Source organism: Oncorhynchus masou, chromosome 24 (genome assembly GCF_036934945.1).
Source record: "Oncorhynchus masou masou isolate Uvic2021 chromosome 24, UVic_Omas_1.1, whole genome shotgun sequence".
Lineage (NCBI taxonomy): Eukaryota > Metazoa > Chordata > Actinopteri > Salmoniformes > Salmonidae > Oncorhynchus > Oncorhynchus masou.
In genome coordinates this window covers 42,321,139-42,348,286 of record NC_088235.1, presented here as the reverse complement: position 1 = coordinate 42,348,286, position 27,148 = coordinate 42,321,139, and the positions used below count along the sequence as shown (strand labels likewise).

General features: G+C 42.5%; 1 protein-coding gene across 8 annotated transcripts in view; it reads right to left on the bottom strand.

Annotated features, from left to right (window-relative positions):
• Positions 1 to 27,148, bottom strand: part of kcnma1a (potassium large conductance calcium-activated channel, subfamily M, alpha member 1a) — a 322,881-nt gene that overhangs the window by 99,263 nt on the left and 196,470 nt on the right. For all 8 annotated transcript variants that reach the window (XM_064933978.1, XM_064933974.1, XM_064933979.1 and 5 more), the window contains exons 4-5: positions 12,680 to 12,773; positions 11,532 to 11,643 (exon numbers count right to left, since the gene is read on the bottom strand). In XM_064933978.1, the coding sequence (XP_064790050.1) occupies positions 11,532 to 11,643; positions 12,680 to 12,773 (206 nt within the window). The remainder of the gene's footprint in view (positions 1 to 11,531; positions 11,644 to 12,679; positions 12,774 to 27,148) is intronic.

The window sequence follows — 27,148 nt, the reverse complement described above, 5'->3', positions numbered from 1 at the left end:
GGAAAGTATTCAGACCCCTTGACATTTTCAACATTTTGTTATGTTACAGCCTTATTTTAAAATGGATTAAATACCAAAATATCCTCAGCAATCTACACAAAATACCCCATAATGACAAAGCGAAAACAGGTTTTTAGTAATGTATGCTGTTACATTCCCCAGTTTCTGTGTTGTTTTGGGTTTGTATGTGTTTGTATATGTTTCAGGAAATGGCTTCCTGGATTCCCCTAAGCAGCTGATTGGTCGGGCCCATTGCAGATTGGAGCTTTGACCCGCCCTCTGGTCAGGGGATACAGCTGTCTACAATTACCGACTCCTTCGGCAGCTTTAAAAGCCAGTGTTCCTTTGTTAGGAAAGAGGGAGCTTCTTTGTCCTGTGTTGGTTGTTGTTCAGGGACAGTTTTTGTTATGTATTTTGTAGCCGTTACTTCTGAGGTATGTGTATGACAAAGGACACTGTTTTTGCGATTATTGAAATTGTTCACTTTAAGTTTGTATTATTCTGTTTCATTTGTTCCCAGGGGTGAAGGGGAAGGCACCTTGTAGTGCTTAGGCAAGAGGCCTGTGGGCAGGGTAGCCTAGTGGTTAGAGCGTTGGACTAGTAACCGAAAGGTTGCAAGTTCAAACCCCCAAGCTGACAAGGTACAAATCTGTCATTCTGCCCCTGAACAGGCAGTTAACCCACTGTTCCTAGGCCGTCATTGAAAATAAGAATTTGTTCTCAACTGACTTGCCTAGTAAAATAAAGGTAAAATTAAAAAAATAAAAAAAATACCCGTAGTATGTACTCTGTCTATGGAACCTAGGTAAGACCTGGGTGGACCAACCCCTGTATTTTGGTTAGCGCACCAGGTTGCTTTAAGGTTAGGCAAGTAAGGTAGGAGAGGGCTCTTAAACTTAAACTTTCTTTGCTTTGGTTCCGTTCAGCCCCTTTCCCCCACATTGCCGTGTTAAGAAAATAAATTCCCAGTAAACGGTAATATTCTCTGCCTCTGTCATCTTTACCAGCACCTACAATCGCATACCTCTTTCACTCCACGAGGAGTTGAGTGTAGCAGGGCGTTGCATTCCCTCCTGCAAGAGGTGTACATAACATATGCAAATTAAAAACAGAAATACCATATTTACATACATATTCAGACCCTTTGCTATGAGACTCGAAATTGAGCTCAGGTGCATCCTGTTTCCATTGATCATCCTTGAGGTGTTTCTACAACTTGATTGGAGTCCACCTGTGGTAAATTCAATTGATTGAACATGATTTGGAAAGGCACCTGTCTATATAAGATCCCACAGTTGACACTGCATGTCAGAGCAAAACCCAAGCCATGAGGTTGAAAGAATTGTCCGTAGAGCTCCAAGACAGGATTGTGTCGAGGCACAGATCTGGGGAAGGATACTAAAAAATGTTTACAGCATTGAAGGTCCCCAAGTACACAGTGGCTTCCATCGTTCTTAAATAGAAGGTTGGAACCACCAAGACTCTTCTTAGAGCTGGCTGTCCAGCCAAACTGAGCAATCAGGGGAGAAGTCCTTGGTCAGGGAGGTGACCAAGAACCCAATGGTCACTCTAGAGTTCCTCTGTAGAGATGGGAAAACCTTCCAGAAGGACAACCATCTCTGCAGCCCTCTACCAATCAGGTCTTTATGGTAGAGTGACCAGACGGAAGTCACTCCTCAGTAAATGGCACATGACAGCCCACTTAGAGTTTGCGAAAAGGCACCTAAAGACTAACAGACCATGAGAAACAAGATTTTTCGGTCTGATGAAACCAAGATTGAACTCATTGGCCTGAATGCCAAGCCCCACCTCTGGAGGAAACCTGCCTCCATGCTTACGGTGAAGTATGGTGATGGCATTATCATGCTGTGGGGATGTTTTTCAGGGGTGGGAACTGGGAGACAAGTCAGGATCAAGGCAACGATAACTGAGCAAAGTACAGTAGAGATCCTTGATGTAAACCTGCTCCAGAGTGCTCAAAACCTCAGACTGGGGCGATGGATCACCTTCTAACCCGACAATGCAGGAATGGCTTCGGGACAAGTTTCTGAAATGGTACCGGAGCGCCAAGTCTTGGTCCAAAAGGCTCCTTAACAGCTTCTATCCCCAAGCCACAAGACTGCTGAACAATTAATCAAATGGCTACCCAGACTATTTACATTGACCCTCCCCCCCTTTGTTTTTACATTGCTGCTACTCACTGTTTATTATCTATGCATAGTCACTTTACCCCTACCTACATGTACAAATTACCTCAACTAACCTGTACACCCGCACATTGACTCTGTACCCCCTGTATATAGTCTCGTTATTGTTATTTTATTGTGTTACTTTTTAAATTTTTTAAATTACTTTAGTTTATTTAGTAAATATTTTCTTAACTCTATTTTTTGAACTTCATTGTTGGTTAAGGGCTTGTAAGTAAACATTTAACTGTAAAGTCTACACCTTACAAATACAACTTGATTTGATTTGTATTGATTTCAACTCAGAGCAATAGAGCCATCTGTACTACTGAAGAGGTACAGAAAGAGGACAGGAGTAAACAAATCGCTCTGGGTAGTTGGAGGAGCCACATCGAATCCGAACTCATGTCAACACTAAGTATTCCCGAAGCTAATGTGCTAACCGTTTCCCTACCACTGCCATTGGTTCTTGTTGGGCAGGTGACATCACTGCATGATGGCTACTAGCATATGCTAAATAGCCCGCATCTGCTACACATGCAACAACACTGCATGTAACATAATCCAAATCTGTGGGTATGTGCACTGCCAAGCCCCCTCCCCTCTGTCACATGACTGACAGTAGAAACACACACTGGAGCCTTTTATCAATCAGCAGCCTAGGGATGACCATGTTACAACATGGATAATACCCTGTCCAGCCAGTAAGGATTATAGCCCCCCCGCACACACACACACTAGAGGACTAAGGGGAATGCACACACAGATACTTTACTAGAGTCAGTAAGCAGAGCACAAGGCTTCAGAGATCAAAACAGACAGTACACTAACACCACCAACAGAGGGCAGTAGTGATGAGGATATGTCATTTGGCGAGATATGGATGGTACATTGGCTCCAGTTGTCTGTGTGTGGAAGTAATATGGGATATTATGTCATATGGCTTTAATTTTAAAATCGAGGTTGAGCTTTTACAACACTGCTTATATCTTCTTCTATGGGGGCATTTGCATGTATTTCTTTTTACCCTTGCATCGTATTATAAGGTCTATACACATGTAGTTACTCCTATTTTTCCACAGGACCCTACACTATCATTTCAAAGCTGCCTTACCATCCTCCGCAAGCTCTGTTCTTTCTAGAGTGAAGCCCTAGTAGGACTGAAATGACTTGTGTAGATGGGGTGGAAGGGTTGGGGCTCTGGGGCTAACAGCAAGCTAACATCTTTCAAAGCACTAATCAGAGGAGGCTGGTGAGAGGAAGACGGTTCACAAATAATGAATGGATGTGTTTGAGACCATTCCAATAATTCCGTTCCAGTCATTACTATGAGCCAGTCTTCCCCATTTAAAGTGCCACCAGCCACCACTACAGCTAATCAACACCACTAGCCTGGCTATGGCCCTCTCTCTCATGGGAGGGACACCCACTTCAAGTCATTTAAGAAGATGATGTCTTATTTCCAGGAGGAACACTGCATGTCCTTTTTGCATTAGCCACACGTTTCTCTACCCTCTTAATTAACGGACAAATTGCAAAATGGGAATGAACATTACTGTGAAATGAGAAATACATAGAGGAGGATAGATGGAGAACCCTCTCCTGTGGCTCAGTTGGTAGAGCAACACCAGCGTTGTGGGTTTGATTCCCACGGGTACCAGTGTGAAAATAATTAACATTTAAGCACTCACTACTGTAAGACGGTCTGGATAGGAGTGTCTGCTAAATGACTAAAATGTCAAATGTTACTGCAGTGCAGAACCTCCTTTAATTTTATTTTCAGTAATGGGGTCCAGTGGTTCTCTTGTTAAAGAAAACCACTGGAAGTTTCTCAGGCAGTTCCATGAGAACAACTGGTAGTGTGTGTGTGTGTGTGTGTGTGTGTGTGTGTGTGTGTGTGTGTGTGTGTGTGTGTGTGTGTGTGTGTGTGTGTGTGTGTGTGTGTGTGTGTGTGTGTGTGTGTGCGTGCGTGCGTGCGTGCGTGCGTGCGTGCGTGCGTGCGTGTGTGCGTGCGTGTGTGTGTCATAGCTTTTAGTCACACAGAGAGAGAAAACTGAATGAGTCCACAGGGATTGATGTAAAACTGTTAACAGCGTCATTGTTTGCCTCTCAAACAGACGGCAAAACAGAATTAGTGAGATGGAAATAGTCTTGATGGACATCAAAACAAAGACAAATCACTGATTATGGATCCATCTCTATTGATTACAGTGAAGCCATTACAATTCTGTCAACTTGCCTTGCCACTGGATCTCAACTCAATAGAGTTGCTTGTTAGCCCCGGCCTACTAACTTTTAGCTTGTTAGCACAGGCCTGCTAACTGTCTGAATCACCGCGTCCCCAGCCAGCCCAACCACTCACTGGACCCATATTTACTTTCAATCTCTTTTCGATTTTTAATTCGATTATACCTTCCAGTAACCTGCCTCACCCAATGTGATACGGAATCGCTATTATTTTTAATTTTTAGAACACATTCAAGAACCTCCAGAAGCTAACCAGATAACTAGCTACAAGCTATTTAGTCATTGTTAGCCACTGCTAGCGGCTTTTACCTTCTGCACAACCAGCCAGTTTTTATTTTTTATTTTTTTAAACCTGGATAATACTCGCCAGTCTAGCTTCCCTGTCCCATCCACTGCTGCCCCCTGGACACTGTGATCACTTGGCTACATAGCTGATGCCTGCTGGACTGTTCATTAATCACGGTACTCCATTCTGCTTGTTTATGTTTTATCTGTCGGCCCCAGCCGCACTCAGGCTCTGTGTGTAGTTAATCCGACCCTCTCTGCCTAGTCAACACCATTTACCTGCTGTTGTTGTGCTAGCTGATTAGCTGTTGTTGTCTCACCTACTGTTTTAGCTAGCTCTCCCAATCAACACCTGTGATTACTGTATGCCTCTCTGTATGTCTCTCTCAAATGTCAATATGCCTTGTATACTGTTGTTCAGGTTAGTTATCATTGTTTTAGTTTACAATGGAGCCCCAAGTTCCACTCTTCATACCCCTGATACCTCCTTTGTCCCACCTCCCACACATGCGGTGACCTCACCCATTACAACCAGCATGTCCAGAGATACAACCTCTCTTATCATCACCCAGTGCCTGGGCTTACCTCCACTGTACCCGCACCCCACCATACCCCTGTCTGCGCATTATGCCCTGAATATATTCTACCATACCCAGAAATCTGCTCCTTTTATTCTTTGTCCCCAACGCTCTAGGCGACCAGTTTTGATAGCCTTAAGCCGCACCCCCATACTACTCCTCCTCTGTTCATCGGGTGATGTGGAGGTAAACCCAGGCCCTGCATGTCCCCAGGCACCCTCATTTGTTGACTTCTGTGATCGAAAAAGCCTTGGTTTCATGCATGTCAACATCAGAAGCCTCCTCCCTAAGTTTGTTTTACTCACTGCTTTAGCACACTCTGCCAACCCTGATGTCCTTGCCGTGTCTGAATCCTGGCTCAGGAAGGCCACCAAAAATTCTGAGATTTCCATACCCAACTATAACATTTTCTGTCAAGATAGAACTGCCAAAGGGGGAGGAGTTGCAGTCTACTGCAGAGATGTAATGTCATACTTTCCAGGTCCATACCCAAACAGTTCGAACTACTAATTTTAAAAATTACTCTCTCCAGAAATAAGTCTCTCACTGTTGCCGCCTGCTACCGACCTCCCTCAGCTCCCAGCTGTGCCCTGGACACCATTTGTGAATTGATCGCCCCCCATCTAGCTTCAGAGTTTGTTCTGTTAGGTGAGCTAAACTGGGATATGCTTAACACCCCGGCAGTCCTACAATCTAAGCTAGATGCCCTCAATCTCACACAAATCATCAAGGAACCCACCAGGTACAACCCTAAATCTGTAAACAAGGGCACCCTCATAGACGTCATCCTGACCAACTGGTCCTCCAACTACACCTCCGCTGTCTTCAACCAGGATCTCAGCGATCACCACCCCTCATCACTGTCAAACGCTCCCTAAAACACTTCTGCGAGCAGGCCTTTCTAATCGACCTGGCCCGGGTATCCTGGAAAGACATTGACCTCATCCCGTCAGTTAAGGATGCCTGGTCATTCTTTAAAAGTAACTTCTTCACCATTTTAGATAAGCATGCTCCATTCAAAAAATGCAGAACTAAGAACAGATATAGCCCTTGGTTCACTCCAGACCTGACTGCCCTCGACCAGCAATAAAACATCCTGTGGCGGACTGCAATAGCATCGAATAGTCCCCGCGATATGCAACTGTTCAGGGAAGTCAGGAACCAATACACGCAGTCAGTCAGGAAAGCTAAGGCCAGCTTCTTCAGGCAGAAATTTGCATCCTGTAGCTCCAACTCCAAAAAGTTCTGGGACACTGTGAAGTCCATGGAGAACAAGAGCACCTCCTCCCAGCTGCCCACTGCACTGAAGCTAGGTAACACGGTCACCACCGATAAATCAATGATTATCGAAAACTTCAACAAGCATTTCTCAACGGCTGGCCATGCCTTCCTCCTGGCTACTCCAACCTCGGCCAACAGCTCCGCCACCCGCAGCTACTCGCCCAAGCCTCTCCAGGTTCTCCTTTACCCAAATCCAGATAGCAGATGTTCTGAAAGAGCTGCAAAACCTGGACCCGTACAAATCAGCTGGGCTTGACAATCTGGACCCTCTATTTCTGAAACTATCCGCCGCCAATGTCGCAACCCCTATTACTAGCTTGTTCAACCTCTCTTTCATATCGTCTGAGATCCCCAAGGATTGGAAAGCTGCCGCAGTCATCCCCCTCTTCAAAGGGGGAGACACCCTGGACCCAAACTGTTACAGACCTATATCCATCCTGCCCTGCCTATCTAAGGTCTTCGAAAGCCAAGTCAACAAACAGGTCACTAACCATCTCGAATCCCACCGTACCTTCTCCGCTGTGCAATCTGGTTTCCGAGCCGGTCACGGGTGCACCTCAGCCACGCTCAAGGTACTAAACGATATCATAACCGCCATCGATAAAAGACAGTACTGTGCAGCCGTCTTCATCGACCTTGCCAAGGCTTTCGACTCTGTCAATCACCATACTCTTATCGGCAGACTCAGTAGCCTCGGTTTTTCTGATGACTGCCTTGCCTGGTTCACCAACTACTTTGCAGACAGAGTTCAGTGTGTCAAATCGGAGGGCATGCTGTCCGGTCCTCTGGCAGTCTCTATGGGGGTGCCACAGGGTTCAATTCTCGGGCCGACTCTTTTCTCGGTATATATCAATGATGTTGCTCTTGCTGCGGGCGATTCCCTGATCCAACTCTACGCAGACGACACCATTCTGTATACTTCCGGCCAGTCCTTGGACACTGTGCTAACCTCCAAACAAGCTTCAATGCCACACAACACTCCTTCCGTGGCCTCCAACTGCTCTTAAACGCTAGTAAAATCAAATGCATGCTTGTCAACCGTTCGCTGCCTGCACCCGCACGCCCGACTAGCGTCACCACCCTGGATGGTTCCGACCTAGAATATGTGGACATCTATAAGTACCTAGGTGTCTGGCTAGACTGTAAACTCTCCTTCCAGACACATATCAAACATCTCCAATCTAAAATCAAATGTATAGTCGGCGTTCTATTCCGCAACAAAGCTTCCTTCACTCACGCCGCCAAACTTACCCTAGTAAAACTGACTATCCTACCGATCCTCGACTTCGGCGATGTCATCTACAAAATAGCTTCCAACACTCTACTCAGCAAACTGGATGCAGTTTATCACAGTGCCATCCGTTTTGTTACTAAAGCACCTTATACCAACCACCACTGCGACCTGTATGCTCTAGTCGGCTGGCCTTCGCTACATATTCACCGCCAGACCCACTGGCTCCAGGTCATCTACAAGTCCATGCTAGGTAAAGCTCCGCCTTATCTCAGTTCACTGGTCACGATGGCAACACCCACCCGTAGCACGCGCTCCAGCAGGTGTATCTCACTGATCATCTCTAAAGCCAACACCTCATTTGGCCGCCTTTCGTTCCAGTTCTCTGCTGCCTGTGACTGGAACGAATTGCAAAAATTGCTGAAGTTGGAGACTTTTATCTCCCTCGTCAACTTCAAACATCTGCTATCTGAGCAGCTAACCGATCGCTGCAGCTGTACATAAGTCTATCGGTAAATAGCCCACCCAATTTTACCTACCTCATCCCCATACTGTTTTTATTTATTTACTTTTCTGCTCTTTTGCACACCAATATCTCTACCTGTACATGACCATCTGATCATTTATCACTCCAGTGTTAATCTGCAAAATTGTAATTATTCGCCTACCTCCTCATGCCTTTTGCACACAATGTATATACATTCTCTTTTTTTCTACTGTGTTATTTGACTTGTTAATTGTTTACTCCATGTGTAACTCTGTGTTGTCTGCTCACACTGCTATGCTTTATCTTGGCCAGGTCGCAGTTGCAAATGAGAACTTGTTCTCAACTAGCCTACCTGGTTAAATAAAGGTGAAATAAAAAAAAATATTAAAAAAGCATACCACCCTGTTAATTCAGGTCAATTATCTGCTGACTACGTCTCAGTCCGAGGCATGTAACAGTAACACACAATCACACAGCAATAAACACACATGAAATACACGCTACGTGGTGTGTGTGTGGGACCGTATAAAATCAGATGACCCTAAAATACACTATCTGACGCACAGAAAGCGTCATTCCGCCTCTATGCAAACACAAACACAGTGTGACACGAGTGGGCTTTTCGAGGGTGTATTCTTCTGTGCTATCTGACACATTCTCAGTGGTAAAATTATATATTTTTTCATCTCACTGGCTTCCCCAGTATGAATAGATGATAGATAAATAAATACATAATTTATGAATGCATATTCATGGTGAGTAAAGGGAAATCTAGGCCATCTCAAAACAATGGCTTTCCTACCAGTTGCCTTTTCAAATACCTCCAGAAATAGGGGGCTGGTTAGACCCAGATAGTAGGATTCAGGATTCACTGCCGAGGAGAGCCTCCTCCCAGTAAACAATCTGGTTACTTCTGCATTCCAAGAACGTTAGTAGGGACCTTCTCAGAAAGTTAAAATTGCAACTCCTTATTTATTTCTCAAAACAATGTTTTTTTTCTCCAAATATTTCTGAATAAAATTGCCAACTTCACCAACATTTTTACCAAATTGGTACTCCATTGTAACCTTCCCTGATGTCACAGGAACGCTCACTATTGGCTGGTCTTTTTTTTACATCAGACGACATATTTAATTAGTGGCAATGCAGAGAATGGCTAATTATTAAATCCAGTCTGTCATAGACCACCATATCAACCTTTTTCATCATTCTACAGCTAGTTAACGCTAACAATAGCATCACCACGCTACTACTGCATAGCCTACTGAGAAAAATAAGCCATGACACAATCCAGACCATTGTATGTTTCCCAGGCTCCACCTATTGTTAAATGTGGAGGACACTGCACAGAGAAGGTCCAATAGATGTCAATTTAGAGGTGTCATGAATCGGAATGGCCGATTAATTAGGGCCGATTTTTGGAGGCTGATTTTTATGATTTTATTTTACAACTTTATTTAACGAGGCAAGTCAGTTAAGAACACATTCTTATTTTCAATGATGGCCTAGGAAAGGTGGGTTAACTGCCTTGTTCAGGGGCAGAACGACAGATTTTTACTGTGTCAGCTCAGGTATTCAATCTTGCAACCTTACGGTTAACTAGTCCAACGCTCTAACCACCTGCCTCACGAGGAGCCTGCCTGTTACGCGAATGCAGTAAGAAGCCAAGGTAAGTTGCTAGCTAGGATTAAACTTATCTTATAAAAAACAATCAATCAATCATAATCACTAGTTATAACTACACATGGTTGATGATATTACTAGTTTATCTAGCGTGTCCTGCGTTGCATATAATCGATGCTGTGCTCATTCGCGAAAAAGGACTGTCATTGATCCAACGTGTACCTAAACATAAACATCAATGCCTTTCTTAAAATCAATACACAGAAGTACATATTTTTAAACCTGCATATTAATGCTAAAAGAAAGGTTAGCAGGCAATATTAACCAGGTGAAATTGTGTCACTTCTCTTGTGTTCATTGCACGCAGAGTCAGGGTATATGCAACATTTTGGGCCGCCTGGCTCATTGCGAACTAATTTGCCAGAATTTTACGTAATTATGACATAACATTGAAGGTTGTGCAATGTAACAGGAATATTTAGACTTAGGGATGCCATCCGTTAGATAAAATACGGAATGGTTCCGTATTTCACTGAAAGAATAAAGTTTTGTTTTGGAAATTATAGTTTCCGGATTCGACCATATTAATGACCTAAGGCTCGTATTTCTGTGTGTTATTATGCTATAATTAAGTCTATGATTTGATAGAGCAGTCTGACTGAGCGATGGTAGGCACCAGCAGGCTTGTAAGCATTCATTCAAACAGCACTTTCGTGGGTTTTGCCAGCAGCTCTTCGCAATGCTTCAAGCATTGAGCTGTTTATGACTTCAAGCCTATCAACTCCCGAGATTAGGCTGGTGTAACCGATGTGAAATGGCTAGCTAGTTAGCGGGGTGCGCGCTAATAGCATTTCAAACCTCACTCGCTCTGAGACTTGGAGTAGTTGTTCCCCTTGCTCTGCATGGGTAATGCTGCAGCGAGGGTGGCTGTTGTCGATGTGTTCCTGGTACAAACCCAGGTAGCGGCAAGGAGAGGGACGGAAGCTATACTGTTATACTGGTAATACTAAAGTGCCTATAAGAACTTCCAATAGTCAAAGGTATATGAAATACAAATGGTATAGAGAGAAATAGTCCTATAATTCCTATAATAACTACAACCTAAAACTTCTTACCTGAGAATATTGAAGACTCATGTTAAAAGGAACCACCAGCTTTCATATGTTCCCATGTTCTGAGCAAGGAGCTTAAATGTTAGCTTTCTTACATGGCACATATTGCACTTTTACTTTCTTCTCCAACACTTTGTTTTTGCATTATTTAAACCAAATTGAACATGTTTAATTATTTATTTGATTTTATTGATGTATTATATTAAGTTAAAATTAGTGTTCATTCAGTATTGTTGTCATTGTCATTATTACAAATACTTTTTTTTTTTAAATAATCGGCCGATTAATCGGTATTGACTTTTTTGGGCCCTCCAATAACCAGTATCGGCGTTGAAAAATCATAATCGGTCGACCTCTAGTCATGACACCATATTCATCATATTTCAGGTACAATACTTCACCACAGAAAGACTTCTGTCGCACTGCTCTAAGTCACTGAGTCATTGTAGAGAGATGGAGAGAAATATAGAGAGAGGGAGAGTGAAAAAGGTCCATTCTTACCCAGCCAGCTCCTATTCAAGTAGACCGATACGAAGACAGGAGGAACAGTGAAGAAGTCCACCACTGAGTTGACCTCCAGCCAGAACCACAGCTTATCATTGGCTGCTATGAACTGAAGAAGAAATAGAACGGTAACACCTCACTTAATGCCTGGAAAACACAAAGAAGACTACACTCTAAGGTCCTTTAAAAAGCTACTTTATGTCAAATGTGACAGTAGGACTCTTCAATAAATAAACTCTGCTTTATGTTTTCTTTCCTTGCTTACTTCATAGTATCGCAATAACGGTATTGTGACAACCCTAATTGATGCAGTTATAATGTATCATAAGACTTATCTTTGTTTGCTATGAACTGAGGGGAGACATAGACGTAACCATTCATGTTGGTAAAACTTTCCTTTAAGTCCATGCTGCAGGTTAAATTTGTTACCAACATGAATTCTTGTATATCTCTATATACATCTATATCTCTATATGCTTCTATATCTCGCCTCAGTTCACAGTACAATGACTTATTATGCAAATATAATGCATTATAACAGTTATCATGAGCATGTATGACCGCTTTGTAATGCGCTATTATCATCTTATAAAGATCACGATTATGAAAAAAATGGCAAGTCTATCTAATCCTCGTATTATATAGAGTTCATGCATAGTTCATGTTTTATTTTCAACCTTATCAATATAGCAACATAATACATGCATTTTAATTTCATATAGTGTATGTAAAGAGTACCTTGGACATACTGAACTAAAGTTGCCACTAGAACTGTTCAGTTCTATAAAACATAAAGACCAGGCTAGGGCCAACCGCTTGATCAGTTTCCCAGCATCGTCCCCTGACATACAGCATGTTGTTTGTGAATAGATCTTAGTCAGTGATGTGATTCATGTGGAGTCGTGACTGCCATAAGCAGCTTAGGACTTTATTTATTCATTGAAGGTTTCAGGCAGGCTTTTTCTCCAATGGAACGCTGGCTTTGGGAGAACACCAAGTCAGTATTATGACAATATATCTCCTGCCTTTAGAGAGAGGTAGTGTGTGTGTGTGTGTGTGTGTGTGTGTGTGTGTGTGTGTGTGTGTGTGTGTGTGTGTGTGTGTGTGTGTGTGTGTGTGTGTTTTAATAGGGCTTTAGTACATACCCGCAGCCCAAAGTAGAGGAGGAAGAAGACATTGAAGAACATGTCGATCTGTAACGTGAAATCTTTGTAGAAATTCTGACAGGATTCTATGGGACTGTGAAAGAGAGAGAAAGGGAAGAAATCGTCACATTAATAGACATACTTTATTACAATAATATATGTCACATTAACAGACATACTCTATTACAATAATATATGTCACATTAATAGACATACTCTATCACGATAATATATGTCACATTAATAGACATACTCTATTACAATAATATATGTCACATTAATAGACATACTCTATCACAATAATATATGTCACATTAATAGACATACTCTATCACAATAATATATGTCACATTAATAGACATACTCTATCACAATAATATATGTCACATTAATAGACATACTCTATCACAATAATATATGTCACATTAATAGACATACTCTATCACAATAATATATGTCACATTAATAGACATACTCTATCACAATAATATATGTCACATTAATAGACATACTCTATTACAATAATATATGTCACATTAATAGACATACTCTATCACAATAATATATGTCACATTAATAGAAATACTCTATTACATGTCACATTAATAGACATACTCTATCACAATAATATGTCACATTAATAGACATACTCTATTACATGTCACATTAATAGGCATACTCTATTACAATAATATATGTCACATTAATAGACATACTATCACAATAATATATGTCACATTAATAGACATACTCTATTACATGTCACATTAATAGACATACTCTATTACATGTCACATTAATAGACATACTCTATCACATGTCACATTAATAGACATACTCTATTACAATAATATATGTCACATTAATAGACATACTCTATCACATTAATAGACATACTCTATTACATGTCACATTAATAGACATACTCTATCACAATAATATATGTCAGATTAATAGACATACTCTATTACATTTCACATTAATAGACATACTCTATTACAATAATATATTTCACATTAATATACATACTCTATCACAATAATATATCTCACATTAATAGACATACTCTATCGCAAGAATATATGTCACATTAATAGACATACTCTATCACAATAATATATGTCACATTAATAGACATACTCTATCACAATAATATATGTCACATTAATAGACATACTCTATTACACGTCACATTAATAGACATACTCTATTACAATAATATATTTCACATTAATAGACATACTCTATCACAATAATATATCTCACATTAATAGACATACTCTATCGCAAGAATATATGTCACATTAATACTCTATCACAATAATATATGTCACATTAATAGACATACTCTATTACACGTCACATTAATAGACATACTCTATTACAATAATATATTTCACATTAATATACATACTCTATCACAATAATATATCTCACATTAATAGACATACTCTATCGCAAGAATATATGTCACATTAATACTCTATCACAATAATATATGTCACATTAATAGACATACTCTATTACAATAATATATGTCACATTAATAGACATACTCTATCAAAATAATATATGTCACATTAATAGACATACTCTATTGCAATAATATATGTCACATTAATAGACATACTCTATCACAATAATATATGTCACATTAATAGACATACTCTATTACAATAATATATGTCACATTAATAGACATACTCTATCACAATAATATATGTCACATTAATAGACATACTCTAATACAATAATATATGTCACATTAATAGACATACTCTATCACAATAATATATGTCACATTAATAGACATACTCTATCACAATAATATATGTCACATTAATAGACATACTCTATCACAATAATATATGTCATATTAATAGACATACTCTATCACAATAATATATGTCACATTAATAGACATACTCTATTACATGTCACATTAATAGACATACTCTATCACAATAATACATGTCACATTAAGACATACTCTATCACAATATTATATGTCACATTTATAGACATACTCTATCATAATAATATATATATCACATTAATAGACATACTCTATTACAATAATATATGTCACATTAATAGACATACACTATTACAATAATATATGTCACAGTTTGGGGTACCACACGTAGCCAGTGGATTTCAAAAGGTGCAAACAGTAGAAACCTGCCCACTACTGTGTATTCCCAAGTGTTCACAGAACACAGGAATCATTAACAAGTCTTTACACATCTTTATTCATCCCACTGGGGCAATTAGTTTCAGGACTGCTGTGAATCAGACAACAGACAACAACAGAACAGACCGAACAGTGTGCGGGTATTGACAATGAAACAAGTTGTGGCTTATGTCAACGGCAAAAATAAATAAAAGCCTGCAATAAAACCCATGTGTGTAGATTGTCCTGTCTTCCCTTTAGTGTACATATCCCATAAAAAAGGCGCATGGCTCTTTGCAATCAGCAAGGTGGTACAGTATAGTATAGTAGCTAGCTAGCTAGCATGCTGCTTCCTCTCTACTCAGGAGAGCCAAACAATGAATAATGAGGAATAATACATCTCACCGGTCACATAATACATCTTTATGTTTAAACAGTAAGGAAGTGGATGCTTTAAACAAAGCAATAGTAGCCAAAATGCCACTAAATTCTTCATTGTGGTAGAACAGAGTTTTTTCATGGAACATTTGACATCAAATTCACCACAGTGGTTGTGAGCAGCAGATATTAATATTCATTATGGGAGTTGATTGCCTATGGGAATGTATAGGCTCATTTAGACAGTCAACAGTGAAGGATGGCCTCTCCTCACAGCAAAACGAATGGCTTTAAGTAGGTGTATAGAGAGGCTCAGTGGGAGAGGGTGAATGGGGTTTGAATGGTTCCCAGGGGTGGAAAACAGAGAGAGAGAGCAGTATGATCATCATCCTCTACCTAACATAAAACATCTTAATGGGGGGTGATCCATCAGAGAAGATGACAAGTTATAACCATGAGAGAAATGTGTGAGGAATTGTTATCACATGAGAGCAAAGACAGCTTTTTCTGATAGGTGGGTGATTTCGGATTAAGTTAAGAACTGTAGGCCTGAAATGGAACAGTCTTTGTCATGGCATGAATCTTGGCATGTGGCCCAACAGATTTAAATCTATGTGTATATATGGATGAAGGGTTAAAATAGCCCCTGAATGATATTATTTGGTTAAAAAATATTATTTTCTCCAAGATGGCCTCCCAGATTAATAAACACCTCTCCGCACCTCTATGGTTCAGAGGGGTTGGGTTAAATGCGGAAGACACATTTCAGTTAAATGCATTCAGTTGTACAACTGACTAGGTATCCCCCTTTCCCAGTCAGTGGACGGAGGTTAATATGTCTGACCCCTCAGTGGAATTGCCATTGATCTAGCCTGAATACTCTATTTACACAGTACTAACCCTCCGATCTCCTATAAAACTAACAGTGATGTGAAAACAAACCCTGTTATGAATCATACAGCCAATCCATAAATACTTTGTGCTGGGTTGATTAAATGTCAATATCCACTTGGTCCATGTTGTGGGTTTGGCCTGTAAACCCCCTGTCCATCTACAGATTGGACTGTACTGGGCTGAGAAAATGGATAAGATTTAATCACAGATCAAACCAGAAAACAACTGCATTAGCGAGTGTGTGTGTATATGTACTGTATGTGTAGTGCTTCATTTGAGCCGGATCAGGAACCAGCACCTCTCTGTTTTGGACGGTTTCGTTCCAGAACCTACGTGGCCACATCTGGTACCTCTCGTGGCATGAAAAATGATTTTCACTTTTTGCAATGTACAAATTCGAATAAACACGATCAAAGTTCATTCGAGTCGCCTTTTCGTTAATTTTACTGTATCTCTCACCGAACTAGAATGAGATTCACGTTCTATGATCTCTCTCCCTCTATCTGCTCTGATCGACATGAGTCTGCACCTCTCACCTCTCCAGCATTGCATTTCCTTATAGAATCATAACCACACAAAGGGTTCTGGAGGAGCTGCAGCAACCCTGATAAATTGAAATAAATTTGCCAAAATTATAGTTACCGCTATCTGTTCCGAAAGTAATTAAATACATTAGAATAGTCTACTACACCACGAGAAAGCTAAAGAATTTGCCACAGAGGATAAATAGCTTATTTTAAAAATAGCTTGGCTGTGGAATGTAGCACAATAACAAGGCATAGCCTACAGTTGGGAACGTGCTGCCAATCTGTCAGTGAACGCATACAAAACTGGCCTTTTGCAATATTATTGTGGGAAAACACAGGTTGGAAAGCAAATTACTCTAATCTGTCTGCTGTAATCTGTCGGCTGTAGGCTACCAAAATCTTTTATCAACGTCAAATATTGTTTTACACAGTAAAACAAGAGAGAGAGAGAGAGAGAGAGAGAGAGAGAGAGAGAGAGAGAGAGAGAGAGAGAGAGAGAGAGAGAGAGAGAGAGAGGCTTTTGGCATGAAAGAATCGGTCATCACCAGAGAGTGAGTTGTGCATCATTGGGTGAGTCAGTGAAGCATTTTTAGGACTATAATTTCCTTCTCATATTGCAGCCTACAATACAGTGGGCAAAAAGTATTTAGTCAGCCACCAATTGTGCAAGTTCTTCCACTTAAAAAGATGAGAGAGGCCTGTAATTTTCATTATAGGTACACTTCAACTATGACAGACAAAATGAGAGAAGAAAATCCAGAAAATCACATTGTAGGATATTTAATGAATTTATTTGCAAATTATGGTGGAAAATAGGTATTTGGTCAATAACAAAAGTTTATCTCAATACTTTGTTATATACCCTTTGTTGGCAATGACAGAGGTCAAACGTTTTCTGTAAGTCTTCACAAGGTTTTCACACACTGTTGCTGGTATTTTAGCCCATTCCTCCATGCAGATATCCTCTAGATCAGTGATGTTTTGGGGCTGTTGCTGGGCAACACGGACTTTCAACTCCCTCCAAAGAGTTTCTATGGGGTTGAGATCTAGAGACTGGCCAGGCCACTCCAGGACCTTGAAATGCTTCTTACGAAGCCACTCCTTCGTTGCCCGGGCGGTGTGTTTGGGATCATTGTCATGCTGAAAGACCCAGCCACGTTTCATCTTCAATGCCTTTGCTGACGGAAGGAGGTTTTCACTCAAAATCTCACAATACATGGCCCCATTCATTCTTTCCTTTACATGGATCAGTCGTCCTGGTCCCTTTGCAGAAAAACAGCCCCAAAGCATGATATTTCCACCCCCATGCTTCACAGTAGGTATGGTGTTCTTTGGATGCAACTCAGCATTATTTGTCCTCCAAACACGACAAGTTGAGTTTTTACCAAAAAGTTATATTTTGGTTTCATCTGACCATATGACATTCTCCCAATCTTCTTCTGGATCATCCAAATGCTCTCTAGCAAACTTCAGACGGGCCTGGACATGTACTGGCTTAAGCAGGGGGACACGTCTGGCACTGCAGGATTTGAGTCCCTGGCGGCGTAGTGTGTTACTGATGGTAGGCTTTGTTACTTTGGTCCCAGCTCTCTGCAGGTCATTCACTAGGTCCCCCCGTGTGGTTCTGGGATTTTTGCACACCGTTCTTGTGATCATTTTGACCCCACGGGGTGAGATCTTGCGTGGAGCCCCAGATCGAGGGAGATTATCAGTGGTCTTGCATGTCTTCCATTTCCTAATAATTACTCCCACAGTTGATTTCTTCAAACCAAGCTGCTTACCTATTGCAGGTTCAGTCTTCCCAGCCTGGTGCAGGTCTACAATTTTGTTTCTGGTGTCCTTTGACAGCTCTTTTGTCTTGGCCATAGTGGAGTTTGGAGTGTGACTGTTTGAGGTTGTGGACAGATGTCTTTTATACTGATAACAAGTGCAAACAGGTGCCATTAATACAGGTAATGAGTGGACAGAGGAGCCTCTTAAAGAAGAAGTTACAGGTCTGTGAGAGCCAGAAATCATGCTTGTTTGTAGGTGACCAAATACTTATTTTCCACCATAATTTGCAAATAAATTCATAAAAAATCATACAATGTGATTTTCTGGATTTAAAAAAAATAAATAGTTGAAGTGTACCTATGATGAAAATTACAAGCCTCTCTCATCTTTTTAAGTGGGAGAACTTGCACAATTGATGGCTGACTAAATACTTTTTTTGCCCCACTGTATGTCTTCACACACCTAGGTGATTGATGAATTCAAGACATGGTCATTTTTATTGATCTCAGATTCTCAGTTTGTCAGTGTCAAAGTAGCCTGTCATTTCCATCATTTGTGCGGTAATTATGGTGATTTCAAGATAACTGGGAATTCTGAAAAAAAAAACAAGGTCGAATCATGACTCAGTGATCTTCAGGTCGGAAAGTCGGAGCTCTAGAAAGAGGCCTGAGTTCCCGAGTTGGAATTCCGAGTTGGATGACCGTTCAAAACTAATATTCACCGTAGTCTGAGCTCGTTTTTTCCCGATTTCCCAGTTGACTTAAACGCATTATGGCAAAGTCTCCAGTCATGTAAGATGATGTAGAAACGGCATGAAATCCATTTATAAAAGGCCAACATTTTCCCGGACCCTAGGCCACAAAAAATGTTTCTCACGTGTGCAACTCCTGTAAGGGCCTCTACTCTACGGCTCTGTCGTTACACACATGCGATGGTATGCATGCCAAGCTTTATAGTGGCCTCGGGTCCAGGAAAATGTTGGTATTTTATAAACTAATTTCATGCAATTCTACGTCATTGTACCTCTCTCGTGCTCAATTTCTGTTCAGGCTTGTCCCGATTTACTAGTTAAGCACTGTGCATGTGTGTGTGTGTATGTGTGTGTGCACGCTTACGTTTGTCTGTTAACATTGCTCCCCATGTGACACACACTCAAAAACCTAGCAGCCTTTCCTATTGGTCCCTAATGCTTCCAGTGAAATCCTTTAGCTGTCTACCACCCTCCTCGTCTCTTATCATCAACATCATCAGCATCATCATCATCACAGCCTAGCAACCCAGGCAGATGCTTCGTTCTACAGAGCACACAGAATTAAAATAACATTTAGCTACCCATGAGGCGGGCATGGTGGTACATTCCTTCGAGTGAAACTGTGCCGTCATTCTGGCTCAACACTGACCCGTTTGTCATGTGACCCGAAGGCTTTTCAAGGAAGTGTTAAGGACAGACCCCTTGATGTCTGGGAGCTAGGTTGTTTTATACAGGATCTGGAAATAGATAGGTCTGGCACACCAAGTTACTTTACAAAGACAGAGTCAGCAATAACAACAACACCCCTCCCTCCCCATCATTCTAGAAACTGTCTGGGCATTGTGGCGCCAGATTCACAGGTTAGCTGAACCAAACACTGAGATGGCAATTTCAGCATCTGAATTAGAGAGATAGGATTGTGATGCAGAATTACTGGGGTACCAAAATATGTGTATATGCCACATTGAGAGCAGAAAGACAAAGGCCTGATCCCAGGCCTCAACGTCACATCACACCCTCAAAATCACATGGGATCCAGCAGGCCACATCTTGTTGTTTGGCCTGGGGGGCACTGCTGGACAGAGGGAGAGAGAGAAAGAAAGAGAGGGGAGTGAGAGGGAGAGAAAGAGGGTAGAAGTAGAGAAGGATAGAGATGTAGAGAAGGAGAGAGGAGAGAGAGCTAGAGAAGGAGAGATGAGAGAGAGCTAGAGAAGGAGAGGAGAGAGAGCTAGAGGAGAGAGGAGAGAGAGCTAGAGAAGGAGAGAGAGGTAAAGAAGGAGAGAGAGGTAAAGAAGGAGAGAGAGATAGAGAAGGAGAGAGAGATAGAGAAGGAGAGAGAGATAGAGAAGGAGAGAGAGGTAAAGAAGGAGAGAGCGGTAGAGAAGGAGAGAGTGGTCAGGAAGGAGAGAGAGAAAGAGGTAGAGATAGAGAGAGCGAGAGAGGGACACAGACAGACAGACATGTGAAAGAGGGGGGGGGGAGAGCAGAGAGTGAGGAGAAGGGAGAGAGAGGGACAGTGCTCGCATGGGAATTGGGACAATTTGTCTTCTTCCTCTAGCAGGGCCTTATATAGCACACAGCACAGGGCTGCTTCTAGGCCATGTGGAAATTGCCTGAAGATGTGGGTGCCTCAGGATTGAACTCTGGTCAGCTCGTGTTTGAGTTGGAGGGTAGTTAGTTGTAGAGAGTGTGTCTGGATTTTACATGAAGCAGCTCCAGCTCCTTGGTAGCACCCTCCAATCACATGGGATCCAGCAGGCCACATGCCGTCATTTGGCCTGGTAGAAAATAGTTATTACATCTGCAGCCTCCTCCTAAAGCCTGGAGCTTGGTCAGGTGGGCACTTCTGGACAGACAGACAGAGAGAGAGATATGTGAGAGAGGGGGGAGAGAGCAAGAGAGCAAGCAAGAGAGTGAGCGAAGGGGTGAGCAAGAAAAACAGAGAAAGAGAGGGAAAGAAGGAGAGGGATTGAGAAAGAGAGACAAGGAGAGGGAAAGAGAGAGCAAAAGAGCAAAAGAGAGCAAGAGAGAGAGCAAGATAGAGCAAGAGAGAGAAGGAGGTGGGAGACCGACATATGTGCAAGAGAGGGGGGAAAGTGAGGAGAGAGAGCAGAGAGAGCGAAGGAGAGAGAGCGAGAGTGAATGAGAGTGAGAAGGAGAAGGGAGAGAGAGGGACAGTGCTCCCATGGGCATTGGGACAGTGCTCCCATGGGCATTGGGACAATTTGTCTTCCTCCTCTAGCAGGGCCTTATATAGCACACAGTACAGGGCTGCTTCTAGGCCATGTGGAAATTGCCTGAAGATGTGGGTGCCTCAGGCTTGAACTCTGGTCAGCTTGTGTATGAGTTGGAGGGTAGTTAGTTGTAGAGAGTGTGTCTGGATTTTCCATGAAGGAGCTCCAGCTCCTTGGTAGAGAAGCTGCAAGCTCGGAGGATATAAATCAAATCAAATCAAATTTTATTTGTCACATACACATGGTTAGCAGATGTTAATGCGAGTGTAGCGAAATGCTTCTAGTTCCGACAATGCAGTAATAACCAACGAGTAATCTAGCTAACAATTCCAAAACTACTACCTTATACACACAAGTGTAAAGGGATAAAGAATATGTACATAAAGATATATGAATGAGTGATGGTACAGAGGGGCATAGGCAAGATGCAGTAGATGGTATCGAGTACAGTATATACATATGAGATGAGTATGTAAACAACGTGGCGTAGTTTAACCTGTTGATGCTCTGGGGGCGCTATTTCATTTTTGGATGAAAAACGTTCCCGTTTTAAACAAGATATTTTGTCACAAAAAGATGCTCGACTGTGCATATAATTGATAGCTTTCGAAAGAAAACACTCTGACGTGTCCAGAACTACCAAGATATTTTCTGTGCGTGCCCTAGAACGTGAGCTTCAGGCAAAAACAAGATGAGACGGCATCCAGGAAATGAGCAGGATTTTTGAGGCTCTGTTTTCCATTGTCTCCTTATATGGCTGTGAATGCGAGAGGAATGAGCCTGCCCTTTCTGTCGTTTCCCCAAGGTGTCTGCAGCATTGTGACGTATTTGTAGGCAGATCATTGGATGATTGACCATAAGAGACCACATTTACCAGGTGTCCGCCCGGTGTCCTGCGCCGAAATTGGTGCGCAAACCTCACCTGCCAGTATTTTTCCATGGGATACAGAGAGGAAAGCAAGCTTCCACGAACTGCATATCAATGAAGAGATATGTGAAAAAACACCTTGAGGATTGATTCCAAACAACGTTTGCCATGTTTCGGTCGATATTATGTAGTTAATCCGGAAAAAGTTTTACGTTGTAGGTGACTGAATTTTCGGTTCGTTTCGGTAGCCAGACGCAATGTAGAAAACGGAACGATTTCTCCTACACACAGACGCTTTCAGGAAAAACTGCGCATTTGGTATGTAACTGAGAGTCTCCTCATTGAAAACATCAGAAGCTCTTCAAAGGTAAATGATTTTATTTATTTGTTTATCTGGTTTTTGTGAAAATGTTGCGTGCTAAATGCTACTCAAAATGCTATGCTAGCTTTGCATACTCTTACACAAATTAGTCAATTTCTATGGTTCAAAAGCATATTTTGAAAATCTGAGATGACAGTGTTGTTAAGAAAAGGCTAAGCTTGAGAGCAGACGCATTATTTTCATTTTATTTGCGATTTCGTTAACGTTGCGTTATGCTAATGAGCCTGAGGCTTTAGTCACGATCCCGGATCCGGGATGGGGAGTTTCAAGAAGTTAAAGTGACTAGTGATACATGTATTACTTAAAGATGCAGTAGATGATATAGAGTACAGTATATACGTATACATATGAGATAAATAATGTAGGGTATGTAAACATTATATTAAGTAGCATTGTTTAAAGTGGCTAGTGATATATTTTACATCAATTCCCATCAATTCCCATTATTAAAGTGGCTGGAGTTGAGTCAGTGTGTTGGCAGCAGCCACTCAATGTTAGTGGTGGCTGTTTAACAGTCTGATGGCCTTGAGATAGAAGCTGTTTTTCAGTCTCTCGGTCCCAGCTTTGATGCACCTGTACTGACCTCGCCTTCTGGACGATAGCGGGGTGAACAGGCAGTGGCTCGGGTGATTTATGTCCATGATGATCTTTATGGCCTTCCTGTGACATCGGGTGGTGTAGGTGTCCTGGAGGGCAGGTAGTTTGCCCCCGGTGATGCGTTGTGCAGACCTCACTACCCTCTGGAGAGCCTTACGGTTGTGGGCGGAGCAGTTGCCGTACCAGGCGGTGATACAGCCCGATAGGATGCTCTCGATTGTGCATCTGTAGAAGTTTGTGAGTGCTTTTGGTGACAAGCCGAATTTCTTCAGCCTGCTGAGGTTGAAGAGGCGCTGCTGCGCCTTCTTCACGATGCTGTCTGTGTGGGTGGACCAATTAAGTTTGTCTGTGATGTGTACGCCGAGGAACTTAAAACTTACTACCCTCTCCACTACTGTTCCATCGATGTGGATAGCGGGGTGTTCCCTCTGCTGTTTCCCGAAGTCCACAATCATCTCCTTAGTTTTGTTGACGTTGAGTGTGAGGTTATTTTCCTGACACCACACTCCGAGGGCCCTCACCTCCTCCCTGTAGGCCGTCTCGTCGTTGATGGTAATCAAGCCTACCACTGTTGTGTCGTCCGCAAACTTGATGATTGAGTTGGAGGCGTGCGTGGCCACGCAGTCGTGGGTGAACAGGAGAGGGCTCAGAACGCACCCTTGTGGGGCCCCAGTGTTGAGGATCAGCGGGGTGGAGATGTTGTTACCTACCCTCACCACCTGGGGGCAGCCTGTCAGGAAGTCCAGTATCCAGTTGCACAGGGTGGGGTCGAGACCCAGGGTCTCGAGCTTGATGACGAGTTTGGAGGGTACTATGGTGTTAAATGCTGAGCTGTAGTCGATGAACAGCATTCTCACATAGGTATTCCTCTTGTCCAGATGTGTTAGGGCCGTGTGCAGTGTGGTTGCGTCGTCTGTGGACCTATTTGGGCGGTAAGCAAATTGGAGTGGGTCTAGGGTGTCAGGTAGGGTGAAGGTGATATGGTCCTTGACTAGTCCCTCAAAGCACTTCATGATGATGGAAGTGAGTGCTACGGGGCGGTAGTCGTTAAGCTCAGTTACCTTAGCTTTCTTGGGAACAGGAACAATGGTGGCCCTCTTGAAGCATGTGGGAACAGCAGACTGGGATAAGGATTGATTGAATATGTCCGTAAACACACCAGCCAGCTGGTCTGCGCATGCTCTGAGGGCGCGGCTGGGGATGCCTTCTGGGCCTGCAGCCTTGCGAGGGTTAACACGTTTAAATGTTTTACTCACCTTGGCTGCAGAGAAGGAGAGTCCGCATGTTTTGGTTGCGGGCCATGTCAGTGGCACTGTATTGTCCTCAAAGCGGGCAAAAAAGTTATTTAGTCTGCCTGGGAGCAAGGCATCCTGGTCCGTGACTGGGCTGGTTTTCTTTTTGTAATCCGTGATTGACTGTAGACCCTGCCACATACCTCTTGTGTCTGAGCCATTGAATTGCGATTCTACTTTGTCTGTATACTGACGCTTAGCTTGTTTGATTGCCTTGCGGAGGGAATAGCTACACTGTTTGTATTCGGTCATGTTTCCGGTCACCTTGCCCTGATTAAAAGCAGTGGTTCGCGCTTTCAGTTTCACGCGAATGCTGCCATCAATCCACGGTTTCTGGTTTGGGAATGTTTTAATCGTTGCTATGGGAACGACATCTTCAATGCACGTTCTAATGAACTCGCTCACCGAATCAGCGTATTCGTCAATGTTGTTGTCTGACGCAATACGAAACATATCCCAGTCCACGTAATGGAAGCAGTCTTGGAGCGTGGAATGAGATTGGTCGGACCAGCGTTGAACAGACCTCAGCATGGGAGCTTCTTGTTTTAGCTTCTGTCTGTAGGCAGGGAGCAACAAAATGGAGTCGTGGTCAGCTTTTCCGAAAGGAGTGCGGGGGAGGGCCTTATATGCATCGCGGAAGTTAGAATAGCAATGATCCAAGGTTTTACCAGCCCTGGTTGCGCAATCGATATGCTGATACAATTTAGGGAGTCTTGTTTTCAGATTAGCCTTGTTAAAATCCCCAGCTACAATGAATGGAGCCTCAGGATATGTGGATTCCAGTTTGCAAAGAGTCAAATAAAGTTTGTTCAGAGCCATCGATGTGTCTGCTTGGGGGGGAATATATACAGCTGTGATTATAATCGAAGAGAATTCCCTTGGTAGATAATGCGGTCGACATTTGATTGTGAGGAATTCTAAATCAGGTGAACAGAAGGACTTGAGTTCATGTATGTTGTTGTGACGACACCACGTCTCGTTAACCATAAAGCATACGCCCCCGCCCCTCTTCTTACCAGAAAGATGTTTGTTTCTGTCGGCGCGATGTGTGGAGAAACCAGCTGGCTGCACCAACTCCGATAGCGTCTCTCCAGTGAGCCATGTTTCCGTGAAGCAAAGAACGTTACAGTCCCTGATGTCCCTCTGGAATGCTAACCTTGCTCGGATTTCATCAACCTTGTTGTCAAGAGACTGGACATTGGCGAGTAGTATGCTAGGGAGTGGCGTGCGATGTGCCCGTCTCCGGAGCCTGACCAGAAGGCCGCTTCGTTTGCCTCTTTTATGACGTCGTTGTTTTGGGTCGCAGGCTGGGATCCATTCCGTTGTCCTGGGTGGAAGGTAGAACACAGGATCCGCTCCAGGAAAGACATATTCTTGGTCGTACTGATGGTGAGATGACGCTGCTCTTATATTCAGTAGTTCTTCTCGACTGTATGTAATGAAACCTAAGATGACCTGGGGTACCAATGTAAGAAATAACACGTAAAAAAACAAAAAATGCATAGTTTCCTAGGAACGCGAAGCGAGGCGGCCAACTCTATCGGCGCCGGAAGTCACTGCAATATAGACACACACACACACGCACAAACACAAACACACACTTGCTCGTACCTACAGAGAAACATAATATTTTTCTGCTCATACAAGCAAATACAAATGCACACGAAAAAAACTCACACTTCCACCCCCCCCACCACCACCACCACCACACACACACACAGTGGTGGGAATAGAGAAGAGCGTGGTGGCCCTGCGGCTGCAGAACGGAGGTCTATTTCAGGACAAGAATGTTTCCTCACGTTAACCTCCTCTGACTAGACATTAGGCTTGGGGAAGCTCACAGAGGTAGAAACCAGCCTACAGGGGAGGAAAAGGGAACGGATGAACACAAACAATAACCCAGTAACACCTTCAGTCTGCACAGCAGATCCCAGTCGTGTGTGTGTGTGTGTGTGTGTGTGTGTGTGTGTGTGTGTGTGTGTGTGTGTGTGTGTGTGTGTGTGTGTGTGTGTGTGTGTGTGTGTGTGTGTGTGTGTGTGTGTGTGTGTGTGTGTGTGTGTGTGTGTGTGTGTGTGTGTGTGTGTGTGTGTGCGTTAGCCTGCTGCCGACTTTGGCTGTCTCCTCCAGGCACAGCAAGGAACAGAGAAAACAATAACAACAGACTCCATGGTTTAGTACTGGTATACTGGTTTACTACTGGTATACTGGTTTACTACTGGTATACTGGTTTAGTACTGGTATACTGGTTTACTACTGGTATACTGGTTTAGTACTGGTATACTGGTTTACTACTGGTATACTTGTTTACTACTGGTATACTGGTTTAATACTGGTATACTGGTTTACTACTGGTATACTGGTCTATTGTAGTGCGGACCCCGTATATGTAGTATAGATTAACAACAGGGAAAAGCACACAACCTTACACACACAAACATTACCGTGGCAAAACCAAACCACATTGCCATCACACCCCTTTGAACGTAACAGTTATTACGTGATATAAGCCTCCATGCTTATATAAAATGCTAATACAACGACAGGCCTTTCCTTAGCAATCTGTCCATTGATTCAACTAACATCGTCCTCAACTTACAATA